The sequence below is a fragment of the Pipra filicauda genome, unplaced genomic scaffold (genome assembly GCF_003945595.2).
Source record: "Pipra filicauda isolate LSUMZ 115617 unplaced genomic scaffold, ASM394559v2 scaffold488_size445888_pilon, whole genome shotgun sequence".
Taxonomy (NCBI): Eukaryota; Metazoa; Chordata; class Aves; order Passeriformes; family Pipridae; genus Pipra; species Pipra filicauda.
In genome coordinates this window covers 424,153-437,261 of record NW_024104629.1, presented here as the reverse complement: position 1 = coordinate 437,261, position 13,109 = coordinate 424,153, and the positions used below count along the sequence as shown (strand labels likewise).

At 57.4% G+C, this 13,109-nt stretch overlaps 1 protein-coding gene across 2 annotated transcripts in view; it reads right to left on the bottom strand.

Annotated features, from left to right (window-relative positions):
• Positions 1-10,524: 10,524 nt before the first annotated feature.
• DSCAML1 (DS cell adhesion molecule like 1) overlaps positions 10,525-13,109 on the bottom strand; it is a 75,654-nt gene continuing 73,069 nt past the window's right edge. Inside the window, exons 7-8 of one of the 2 annotated variants that reach the window (XM_027737038.2) lie at positions 12,667-12,956; positions 10,525-10,647 (exon numbers count right to left, since the gene is read on the bottom strand). In XM_027737038.2, the coding sequence (XP_027592839.1) occupies positions 10,624-10,647; positions 12,667-12,956 (314 nt within the window). In that variant the 3' untranslated portion in view covers positions 10,525-10,623. Of the gene's footprint in view, positions 10,648-12,666; positions 12,957-13,109 lie in introns of those variants that run through there. The other variant, XM_039386509.1, reaches the window with a different exon arrangement.

Below are 13,109 nucleotides of genomic sequence, written 5' to 3'. Positions count from 1 at the left end.
ATGACATGCTGAGTCCCAGGACAAGATGGGAGAGCTGCCTGAGCCCCTGTGGCCAGGGAAAGCCATGCTGGCCTCACTCACCTTCCAGGTGACCTGGATGCTCTGGGACGTCATCGGCTGCAAGGTGACATCCATCGGAGGGCCATCGGGAGCTGCAGAGAAACAAGCCCAAAAGAGCACGTTGAGAAGCATCAGGGAAAGGAGCCTCCTCATCAGGAAAACGCTTGGGAAGCATCAGGGAAAGGAGCCTCCTCATCAGGAAAACGCTTGGGAAGCATCAGGGAAAGGAGCCTCCTCATCAGGAAAACGCTTGGCTTTAGGAGAGCTACGTCTCAGCCAGCTTGTCTTCACCCAAGGCTGCCCCTGGCCACCCCTGCCCGCTGTCCCCAGGGCCTGAGCCGGGACTGGCACCTGCTTCCTCGGTGCTGATGGTGAGCTCCTTGCTGGGCTCGCTGCGCCCGATCTTGTTGAAGGAGTACATGCGGATGCTGTACACGGAGGCGGGGTGCAGGTCCACGATGTTCGCCTGGTTGATGGTCGGGGAGATGTTGCGCGTGGACTGCTTAAAATCCCAGGAATCTGGAAGAGCAGTGGAGCAAGACGGGAGGGTCAGCACCTCAATCCCGCACCCGGGTCTGTGGCGCTGAGGAGGCCGTGCTCAGGCAGGTGAGGTCCCCAAGCACCTCCAGGTTTTGTCCCCCTTGGAGATGTGCTGCTTTCCTCTCTCGCCGTTGTGCATCTGGGGTTCCAACTTTTCACAAACATTGTCTCTTTTAATATTCTCTTTCAAATGCTCCCATCCATCAGAAATTACCATATTTCATTAATGCTGCTCTCTCCTTTCTTCATCAAAGGAACCAGGATGCAGAGTATTCCCTTGGAGGTGCCAGTGGGGTAGCCCCACACCTGCCTGCACAGCCCAGCCCCAGGACACAGCCCTCAGCCCCGCTGTGGCACAGGGAGGGGACGTCACTGTCACCTACCTGACTTGTTCTTGTACTCGATATCGAACCCCGTGATGATGCTGTTGCCGTCAAACCGCTGCGTCCATCGCAAATTCATACTCCGGGCTTTCACCTCGCGGATCTCCAGCTCCGGTGGGTCAGGGGGCTCTTGGGGACACACGGGCAGGTTAGGGACACAGGGAGAGAGGCCCTCCAGGAGCAGGGGGACCCTCGAAGCAAGGTTTTGGGCCTCAGGGCTCACGCGTGGGGGATCGAGTACCTTGGACGGTGAGCTGGATCAAGCCTCTGTCCTCGCCGTAGGAGTTGATGGCATGGCAGGAGAAGAAGACAGAGTCCCCACGGTCGGCTGGTTTCAACTGCAAATGTTTCAGGGAGAGGAGCCAATTCAGACTGGGCTCCAGTGAGCACCATGCCCCTGCCATCGCTGCCTGCTCCCACCACCGTGCCGCTGTTGGGAGTCACAATCCCTCCAGTAGGATTCCCACCATACCACCCTGCTGGGCTCAGTTCTGCCACCGAGGGAGCCCACCCGCAGCGCCAGCCTCCACAGCACCCACCCAGGGCCACTGACACACTCGCTGTGCACCCCCCTGTGTCATCTGCCTCCCTCCACCACCCAGCAGGACCCCCAGCAGCCTGGGCAGGGGCAGGACCCCCAGCCCTCACCTTGAGGGTGGAGATGACCTCGTCGCCGTTGTCCTTGGTGGTGATGGCGTAGCGCATGTTGCGGTCGGGGTCGATGACGGTGTCGCCCTTCTCCCAGCGGATGATGATGGGCCGCTCGCCCCGGGCGGTGCAGTTCAGCTCCTTGGTCTGCCCCTTGATGGCGATGGTGGTGTTGGGGTGGGAGGTGATCATGGCTGGGACTGCGGGGAGGCAGAGGGTCACCCGTGTGCCCAGGGCATGACCAGGTGCCACCTGCGGCTGCCCGGCCCCAGCAGAGCCCACAGACCCTGCCGGGGAGGCGGCAGATGCGGGTCTCACCAAGAGGCCACGCAGCCCAAAGCGGAACCGTCTCGCTGCATTATACAGCTCAGGATCATAAAATAATGAAGCAGATAAATTTTATAATGCATAGCATTACACTGGGGTAGACAATAAAACGTGAAAGACAAATAACCAAGCGCACACTATAATGAAGAGAAAGCCTCCAGTCTGAGACGTGCGGGTATGAATTATTGACTAAGGTTTTACACTCCCGAGGATGAGAGGAAGAATGTTTTCCATCATGGATTTGCATAATTCACTCGTATAAACCTGGGCAGAATACAGAGTGTGATTCCCCATCAGCAAGGCCGCCTTTGCATTGCAGATGCCAGAGATGATTTTTTTTTTTATCCATAGCCATCCCAATATGCAAACAGGGATGGTGGGGACACCCTGTGCCATGGTCACCACCCATCCAGGGTGCAGCACCCAGTGCTGCTCGAGTAGTGGGTGCAGGGATGGCTGATCCTTGCTGTGAGGATGCTGTACTGACCCCCAGCCAGGCTCTTCCCTGCTACAAGAGCCAAGACCTCATGCCACCCCAGTGCCATGCAGTGGGCTGGCTGTGGCAGGCACCACGTGGGAGGAACGGGCTGGGGGACCGAGGGCAGCCTGGGTAAGCAGAAAAAAATGTAATGCATAAACAAACAGCAGTGCTGAGTCCCGCAGTAATGTATGATAATGACAATCCGCAAAGGCAACACACACTGTTCTAATGGGACACAAGAGGCTCTAATGAGCTACGACTTCTCGGCTTTCTGTGGCAATGTAATTCAATTAACAGCGAAGGAAACCTTTCCTCTGGAGCTGCCAGGGTTTGTGGGGTGCAGGACAGCACCATGCCCAGCCTGGGGCCTGCTGGCAGCACCTGTGGCAATCCTGCCCCGAGAAAAGCACAGCCTCCCACAAGCTGGCATGGGATGGCAAAGAGCAGGGATGTTGGGGCACTGCAGTCTGGGCCACGGGAAACCAAGGGTTACAAGAAACAGAGCAAGACTTCTCCTTACTCTGCCCTGTCCCATCCCCAGCTGTGTGTCCGTCCTACCCCAGCTCCAACACCTCTGTCTGCCTGCAGTCAGGGATCAACCAGGAGAGGGGCAGGCATGGGAAGCACTGACCAAACCCCAGCATTCCACATCCCACCAGGATGAAGACAGAGCTCAGGGACAGGTGGGGGCTCTTGCACCAATGCCAAACCAGGGCTGACTGTGCACAGCGTAACACAGGGGCACACACACCTGGATTAGGGTCTCAGCACCCAGTTTTGGCACTATGGCAGCTCTTGCTGGGCTCCTGCCCACTGTCTCCAGTTTCTGCCATGGAAAACCATTGGAAAACCATTTGGCAGGCAGGAGCACAGCCCTCATTCAGCCCAGGTTGGAGGCCTGTGGGTCACAGAGGGTGTGCATGACTGCAGGTGCCAAAAGGACAGGACAGCCCAGCAGGGCTGTAGCAGCTGTGGAGGCAGCAGCCCCGGGAGAGGAGCTCCGTTTCAGGCTCTGCTTCGCTGAAATGCACTTATTGATGTTTGATTAAAAGCAGCTCCTTGGATGTAAACATATCAACTTCTCTCAATTGCTGGGGTCCCAGGAGAGCAGCATGCCGTCCAGAGCAGGAAAACAGCACAACCAACCCAAAGAAAACCCCAGGCAGCTGTTAGGACAGCACAGATCAGGGCACAGGGGCAGCACTGCTTGCAGGTTGGTACCTGATGCCTGCCCTGGAGCAGCTCTGCCACTTGCAGGGGGACAGCATTGCTTGGGACTGGCCACAGGACCTCCAGGGCTGGCCAGGGGCTGCTCCTGGCCAGTCCTGGGTTCAGGGACATCAGTAATGGTTCCTGCTCATCAGAGCACCAGCCACAGCCCCAGTCAGCACTCTGGCAGACAGACCTCCCTTGAGGAGAGCTCATGTCTTCTGTGCCCACCCATCCTCCTGGTGCCCAGCCCGCCCAGCCGCTCCCCTGTGCCCATGGGCCTTGTTAACAAGCTGAAGGCTGGTCCTACTGGCTGGGCAGAGATAAGCCTGGGAACAAAGGGAGACAACAGCCACCAGCACGCTCTGCTGTCCCATGCCAGGCTGGGGCACGAGCTGCTTCACAGCGCGTTGGTGACAACTGAATGAGAACAGTGACAAGGGTGACAACGGCTGTGCCTGCCTCCCTCGCCCCCCTCTTTCTTGTTTGGAGCCCGCTCTGTGATGTTAATTTGATTGCACCCGTCTCAGCTTCCTTTCTACACTGATTAGCTGAGTTTCACCTGAAGCATGAGATTAATTCAAATTGCATGGAAGCAATCAGTTATGCTCGTGCCGTACGGCAGCGAACTCCAAACGGGGCTGTGCCGTGACACACAGGCAGTGGCCCCTCTCCCTGCCCCCCAGCTGGACCCCCAGCATCGAGGTGCCAGCAAGGACCAGGCAGAGGAGCCCCCACCCCAGAGAGCACTGCCCAGTGCTCTGGCATAGCCAGAGGGATCCCCCGAGGACGTGACCGTCCCCATCCCACACACTCTGCTCTCAGCACCCGGGCAGGTGTGCAGCCACGTGCTAAATGGCATTTATCACGCGCTGGCAGTCCCCTCACCTGAGCCCAGCCCACTCCGCTGTCCCCTTGGGCACAGGCTCCCATCCTCCAGCAATTCCCACCTTCCACTCTGCGTGCTCCCAGCTGGGTGCTGCTGAGTTCCTCCCCAAAACAGGGAAGGACAGGCTGCCATGATGTGGTAGTAACCAGGGACAGCAAAGCCCCAGTCCTACGGGTGACATCCCCATGCCAGAAAATCCGGTGGCTTTCCTTGCCCATTCCCTGACAAAAGCAGCGTCCAGCTCCTCCTGGCACTGCCAAGTCCACGGGCACTCAGCCAGGATGGCACACACTGTCCAGTGTGTTACCTGACTCGCTCCTGGAGCCCAGGGAAGGGGATGTTCGATGCTGGTTGCCTGCAGCACTCCCCTCTCCCCTGCTGACCGCCTGTGTGCTTTGTTTGGGCTCTGATTAACTCTCATTTAACTCTGTCCGCAGTGGCCTGACTTTCAGGAAAAGCCAGCACTGATCTCCCTTTAATTGGACTGACATTTCACTAAACAAACAAAAACCCCAAAATGAAACAAAACAAAGAGCCCATCTAATGCTTAATTGGCTGTGGCGCTTTGTCTACCTATTCATCCGAACCTTTTCAAAGGCAGCAAGGGCTCCCGGAGATGCAAAAGCACATGCATAATAAGGTTATGTGCTATTCAAGTCAGCAAGCAACCTGTCCTGGGATGCAATTACGGCAGATAGCAGGGACACGGCACCAGTTCGGGCTCCCAGACTTCGGCACGTTCACTCGGGATTAATCGCCTCGACTTTGTACCTGCACCTCATTGAAGTGCCTTGTTTGAAGTCGCTCGTTTTGATTCATCAGTCGGCGGGATAAATTAAACAGCTGACAGGGAGGGGAGAAGGAACCCGGGAAGGCAGAGGCTGGGTGGGGAGGGGAGAAGCCCCTGAGAGGAACGGCTGCCAATGCCAGGAAAGAAAGTGCCTGGCTGGGGAGGGGGAGGCAGGAAAGGAGCTGCCTGAGCCAGAGTCACTTTCTCCTTATCTCATCCCAGAGACCTCAGCCAGGACACGCTGGGGCCCAGAGAGGGCTACACATCCCCTCTACCCAAAACACCCCGCCCAGGGGACAGCCAGGGTGGTGGTGGCTCCCACAGCTCCACCTGCAGCCTCCATCCACTCTGGCAAGGGGCCAGCGGCCAGAGGACTTACTGCTTCAGCCCCCCTGGGGTGGGCAGGGCAGAGCTTAGCCCTGCTGAGCCCAGCCCCGACCCCAGCCTCTCTCAGAGACATACAGGAGAAAGCATGACAGGGCCAGATGCCCTCCACCACCTCCTTTTGGAGGCTGGAATGCTCACGGCAGCAACAACCACTAACTAACACAGAGCTGGCAATTATCCATTCTGCTGGTAGCAACGGGAGAGCAATCCAATAACACACGCGGTTCAAACACGGTGTCTAACAACACTTCCCGGCCCATCCCTGTCAAAGTAGCCCAGCTATTTCCTTTCCTCCTGTCTGATGTAGATTGATTGCTTGGTTTTATTAAAGACAAAGTGTGTTTAATACCAAAAGGGAAGCGGGTCCCTGGAGGGGAGGAATCAATGCCCTCCCGTGCCCTGCGCATCGATCACGGGGTTGTGCGGAGCCAAGGCCAGAGCGCGGTTGGTGCAGCAGGAACCCTCGGAAAGGAGGAGGGGGCTACACCAGAGCAGGCTCTGCTGGCCACCACAGGTCCCACAGCCACAGCCACCCCCACCACCACCGCGGCACGGCCCCAGGTACTTACTCTTGACGGTGAGAAACATGGACTTGCTGATGTCTGTGCCCACGCCGTTGCTGGCCTGGCACAGGTAGTAGCCAATGTCCTCCTCCAGCACGTGGCGGATGAGCAGGGAGCTGTTGGGCAGGATCTGGATGCGGCCCGTGAGGGGGATGGGGTGGTACTGCTGGGGGTTGCCACTGCCTAAGAGAGGACACAGAGACACAGAGCTCAGCTGAGGCAGAGGAGCGCTTGTGAGGCTCAGAGCTGGGGTGGCCATGCCAAAGGGACTCTCCCCAGCCCACCCCAATGTCCCTACACACTGCCACGTGACCCATCCCTACCTTTAGCGTGTTTCCACATGACTTTTGGAGGGGGGTATCCATCAACAGAGCAGTTCAGCACCCCGGCTTTACCATAAATGCCATCTTGGTTGTTGGGTTGGACCACAAAACGAGGAGGCACTGAGGAATTTGAGAGGAAAAGATGGTCACTGTAGCAAAACCCCCATCAGATCCCTATAGCTCCCTCCTGCACGTGGGGCTTAACTCCGCTCCTCACCCTCCCACCCGCTTCTGCACCTACAGAGCAGCCTCCCAGCTTCTCCCTGCTCCCCACTGTGCTTCCCTCGCTCGCTGCCCACCCTCCTGAGCCCAGCGGGGTGGTCCCGTGGTGCTCACCCCGCACGATGAGCTGCCGCTCCCGGCTGACGGTGGCCGCGTCGTTGCTGGCGATGCAGGTGTAGTTGCCGTTGTGCTTGAGGGAGACGCTGGAGATCTGCAGGGAGCTCATGAACTCCTTGCTCTCGATGGTGACTCCGGAGCCGGAGAGGATGACGTGCCCGTCCTTCCTCCAGGTGATGTGGATGGGCATGTCCCCAGAGGAGACCACGCAGGGGATGTAGAGGAGTTGCCCGATGGAGGCTGGTGGGAACTCGAAGGGCTGGATCAGTGGAGGGACTGTTGAGGGGAGAGGCAGAAAATGCTGGAGAGCCCATCCCAGGAAAGCCGGGAGCTGCTGTCCCGGGAGAAGTAGCTGCCCAGAAACTAAGGTAGGCTTTTGATTCCACCAGGAACACGGCCAGGGGAGAGCAGAAGGTGCTGCTGAGCACAGAACAGCAGGAATACTTCTCCCACCTGGCAGGGTCACCCTGCTGAGAGCAGGATGGAGAAACACCAGCCTCCAGAGCAGAGCAGACCCTGTAATGGGGAAAGCCCTGGCCGCCCCCAGCACGTGCCAACCGAAATTCCACCTCAGCATTTATCTGCTCGCAGAAAAGCCATTATTAGATGGATGCTTTTCTTAAAGGCACCGGATTCAGAACCAGCCATTATCTTTCTGATAACTTAATTAGGCAACCGCAGCATCTCTGGCAATGTGGGAGGGGGAAGAAAGTGGAGAGAGGGAGACAATTAGCTTAACAAGGCTCAGCACCTGGTAGACGAGCTCCTCTTTCCGCAGTCTCCATAATTAAATTAGCAGGCTGCCAATTGTCCCTTTGGCAGAAGGGAGCTGCCCTCTCGTCGAGGCACGGGGGCAGCTCCCTGTACCCCCTGCACACCCCTGGGCTCCCACCTCCCCCACCGTGCCCAGCCTCAGCACCACTGCCTGGTCCCTGAGCAGGGGGCAAGCAGGGGTTGTCACTGTTCCCCAGGTGTGAGCTGCTGCCACCAGGCAGGCAGGTACAGGCAGGTACAGTCAGGGCCTGCCTGCCCCTTCACCAGCTACAGAGACGTGGCTCGAGCTGCCGGAGCCATGGAGCCAGTGCTGCCTGTTTTCCATAATTAATGAATAATTAATTGGGAATGCACTGCAGTCTATTGCAGAGCAGGGATGGGCTTGTGGATCCGTGCCTCTCCGAATGTGCCCTTCTGGTTGCTGCTGAGCACCAGGAAAAGGACAGGCTCCCTCAGACCAAGCTCTCCCTGCTCCAGCTTTCCACAAACGGAACTCACAACTCTCCTTTCCTTCCCAGATTGCTTCCCACTGTGACTGTCCTTTCTCCAGGGCTTCCAGGCTCTCATGTGGCTGCCGCAGGAGGTTGCCACAGCCCAGAGCACCGTGCCAGGGTCTCCCTGCCCACAGTGCCACCACAGAGCCCATCCCAGCAGCTCAGGTCAGGTCCAGAGGGGACCCCAGCAAACAGCCTCTGCCTTCCCATGAGGTGAAGCATCACCCCACAGTGCTGGCACTGCCAGCTGCAGGGCTGGTGTCAGCACCGCGCTCCCCAAATCACCTCAGCCACCCGAGCAGAGCCGTGCGAGAGCCCCAGGACAGCACCGAACCCACACGGGATTAATTAAAACCTTCAAAGACGTCTGCAGGAGGAAGGAGCTGTGAGGGCACCTTGGAGGAGGCTGGATGCTGGATTGTGCTGCTGGGGAAGCACAGGGGAGAGGTCCCAGCAGCACCCCCGAGCTAAAAAGCCCTGTGGAGCAGGGAGGTTTGAAGCTGGAACCTGGGGGCCCTGGGGCCCCCCAGAGAAGCAGCAGCAGCTACACCTGGGCAGGAGCTTCCTCAGCAAGAGATGGGGGCAATGCCTCACAAGCAGGGCTGGGGGCTGCCTGCACGTCCCCATTCTCACAGGGAGTGGTGCCAGAGGGACTTATAAAGCTTTTATTGCTGTGTGCTCAGAAGGACCTGCATAACTCACTGGTGGCACTTCATGTGGTCGCCAGGCACTTGTAGCCATAAAAGCTTTACGGCGTTCCACAGCATCCCACAGTCCTCACTCTATGCAGTTATGTTTATTCACTCCCTGACTGTCTTCTAGGGCTTTGCTAGTCTTTTCCACAGGCCTTTTATGCCACAGCTGGAGGAAATGAGGAATCCAGCCAGCAGGGCTGGGTGTAAATCTCCAGCAGCCAGAGTGAAGATGTCTGGCCCTGGATGAGCAGTGTGCCACTGGCCCTCACCGTGCTGCCACCCGCCCACCTTCCTCAGCCCATCACCAACCACCAAGTGAGGCAGGAAATCCAGATTGGGAAGGGTTCACTAGCGGCTGCTTCCCAGAATACACAGATCCTCAGCTGAACTTGAGCATCCTGCACCCTCCGACGGCCCCTCCCAGCGAATCCCGTTATTGGGCTGTGCACACACATCCCGAGATGCTCTCCCCACACCAGCCTTGCCCGCCCCAGTTGTCCCAAGACAAGACCAGCATCTCTGGCCTCTTTTCAAGCCCTGAGGCTCCACATAGACAGGGATTTAAATAAGGTGAGGAAAGCAGGGCTGGCCATGCCCTGCAGACCCAAGGGGCAAGAAGACCTCCTCACACTGCCCTTAGACAGGTTATCCACAGCCTGCCCTTCCCTTTGGAAAGCCTTGGAGAGGAGCGTTAGCTAATCAAGTGGCAGCATTTCTAATCAGCTTGATGCACTCCCTCGCTAACCTGATTCCTAATAAGAAAATGGTGGCTGGGAGAGGAGGGAGCGGGATCAGAGTAAATCCAGTCCACGGATGCCCCACTGGGCGAGAGAGAGGACAACAATTGGCCTGCTCTGTCCCCAGTGCTGCCGTGTTTGTCTAAATGATTTACTGCAAACACCGAGCTGGCGACGGGCAGAGACGACCCGACAACTCTGAGGACGGAGATACGGGAGCACCGCGCGCTCCCAGCGCAATCTCAGCGAGTCACTGGGAGGGAATGCATCCGGCTCAATTCATTAGGACTGATAGCTCCCTCAATGGGGCTGAATAATTGATGGCCTGGAGAAGCTTTTAAGATGTTCTGTGCGCTCGGAAGACCGAGAGTATTATTTTTTTAAAAGCTAGCACACACAGAAAAACATCGGTGAAGGTGATCCAAGCAAAGGTTAGGTGTTTTAATACGTTATGTTTACACCATAAATCCTTGCTCCATCACTTGTAAGGGGAAATGGATACGGTGTGGCTCGGGGCAGCTGCCAGAGAGCAGGCAGGACCAGGTAGCCACTCTGGCAGGAGCTGAGCCATTTCCTGAGGGCTCCCATCCCCAGTGACTACGAAGCACAGCCACCACCTAGCCGTGGAGTTCCCTGTGTGATGCTCCTCTGCCTCCATCCCACTGCAGGGACATCCCCAATGCGACCTGGACGAGTTCTCCACCCCACCCAGGGAAAGCCTGTCCAGCTGCTTACCTTTGACGGTGACGTGGACGCTCTGGCTGATGGAGAGCTGGGGCTGGATCAGCACGCTGCACAGGTACTCTCCTTCATCCATGCCTTTCTGGACGTCCATCAGCTTCAGAGTCCCGTTCTCAAAGACCACTTGGCGGTGGTTATCGGGCAGCAGCAAAGAGTCCTTGTACCACTTGATGGAGTAATAGGGGTACCCGATCACCCTGCAGTTGATGAAAGTGTCCCTACCCGCTACCGCTGTTATGTTCTTCATGGCTCGGATGCTCGGGGGACCTACATATTCGGGAGGAAGGAAGAGGCAGGCTAGGTTAATTCCGAAGGGCGGTTTGCTTGCATGCAGATCTGCTGCTATTTTGGAGCGAGCTTCACAGGCAGAGGAGGTAACCAGAGCTTTGGGAGCCAGCCTGGTTCGGGTGAGGAGCCGGCACGGGCTCCTCTCAGCGCGTGTGGGGAAAGCCGCTCATCGGCTGCAACCTCCAGCTACAGCTACTCACACACACCTGCAAACAGGGATGTGCTCCTGGGTCACAGCCTCAACTCAAACAGCAGATCCCACCCCAGTTTCGCAGGTACAACCCTAGTGCTGGGGAAGCTGAGCTTGCACACACCACCACTGCCCATTGGAGGAGGCTGGATGGTGTCTGAAGTGCGGTGTGTTTCTGCAATGGGCACCGTGGCCACCCAGCAAGCACACTTCCACCTGGCTCCTCTGGCAGCACCCTCAGCCATGGGAGCTGTGGGAGAGATGGGGAGCACTCCCCCACCATCACAGCCCCTCTCTGCCTCTCCCAGAAGGAAGCTGCCTGCATTGTGCCAAACACCCTTGGCAAGAGCTGCTATGGGAACCTGACTTCCACTGGCACACGTACTTCACCTCCCCTAAACCCCACCTTTCTGAGCCCCTCACTGCCAACCTGGGTATCACTGAAAAGCCTGACAGCCACCAGTTTTTGGCTGGCTCTGGTGCTGCCTAAGGACTGCGAGAATGCCGCAGGTGAGCCTGTAAACGAGAGGTTTCATGCATCGATAATTACATTGTTCTCCCAGCCGCTGCATAAAATAGCAAAGTAATCAAAAGATTAACCCTGTCTTGACTCCTCGTCCTGAGGGCGTAGCAGGATAACAGCTTAACAGACACTCAGGATCAGCTGATGGACGGTGTTTCTCATTCTACCACATATTAAGGGAAGGAGCAGGAAAAAAGGAATTAGCATCTCACTCTGTAACCATGTCTCGGGCCTGTCTGAGGGACATGCTCCGTGCCAGGGAAAAAGAAACCTGAATCTTATCTAGTGACAGCCCATCAAGAGCTGAGAGAGGGGAAGAAAGGGAGACAAGGGAATATCCACATTGAAAACGCTGCTCTGGCTTCTCACGGCTGAGGGATGAACTTGCTCCAAATTCAGCAGTAAACAGCAGCAAAATTCCGACTCTCCTGGGATCCCAGCCAAAAAGCCACTAGATCCATTTCAAACCTGAGACACAGACAAACACAGCCCTTCAACCCTTGTTCTCAGCAGACAAATAAATGTTCCCTTATCTTGTCTCGCTCCCACCTGTAAGCCCGGGAGCTTTAATTGGGGATTATTAATGGGCAGGGGTTTACACCATACCCCGTGCCTGAGAGCGCTCCCCGGAACGCACCGAGCAACACGCTCCAGCCGTAATAACACGGTGATTAACGCGGCCATGGCTTTTAGCAGACAAAGAAAATACAGACATGACAAATCAAAGCTCATTTTCCACGATTTCACGTGCTGCCTCATCATCGTTTGTCATGGAGATCCCTGTGCCGGCGGGCGCGGTGGCTGCCAGGGAGTCGGGCTCCTCTTGGGAATGGGGGATGGCTGGGAGAGCACGGGGGGCCTGGGACACTTCTGTGCCCATCACCACCTTCTCTGTGCATGGGGTCCCTTGGGAGGTGTCTGCCTACCCTGTGCAGACCTCAAGGCAGGGGTCTGGGGGGGTGAGAGTGAACCCCAACGGGGAGAGCGCTGCACTTTGGCCCCTCCAAATTCAAGCTCCAGCTCTTCAAGACTCTGGAATTGCTTTCCACTTTGGTAAACTCCCTGCTTTAAGCATCGGAGAGGCTCAACCCCAAGGGCAGGTGTGCGAGCGAGCAGGGCAGGAGGGGGGTAGTTCAGGGCATGAGGTTGAGGTAGCCAGGGAGACCCACATGGCTGGGAAGAGGAGGGAGAGGTGACAAGGAACGACCAGTTGGGGAACAGAACAAAACCAAAAGCCCAGTAAAAGTCCTATTCTGATATTTAAAAGTAGACAGGCACCTCTTACGTTTATTCGCGCTTGGTATTCGGCGCTGCCCACCGAGTTCCGCGCGGTGCACCGGTACACGCCGCCGTCCTTGATCTGCGGGCTGGTCACGTTCATGTGGCTCACGGTGGTGCCGTCCGACATGGTGTACTGGTTGGAGCGGTGCCCGCTGTCCCGCGGGATGGGCTCGTCGTCCAGCGCCCAGGTGACGGTCGGCGGCGGGGCCCCCTTGGCGGCACACATCAGGGAGAACTGCTCCCCGGGGTTGACCACCTTCTCGCTGAAGGAGGAGACGATGCGGGGGGTCCCATCTGGGGGGCACCCAGCGGGATGGGGGTCAGCGAGCGGCAGCCACAGGCAGCAGCAGTCACCCACTGACGGGACGGTGTTGAGCTCCCCCCTGGAGCGGGAGCCTCGGCTTGGCCAGGAGGGGAGCCCAGCCAGTGACACGCCAGCATCCCTGT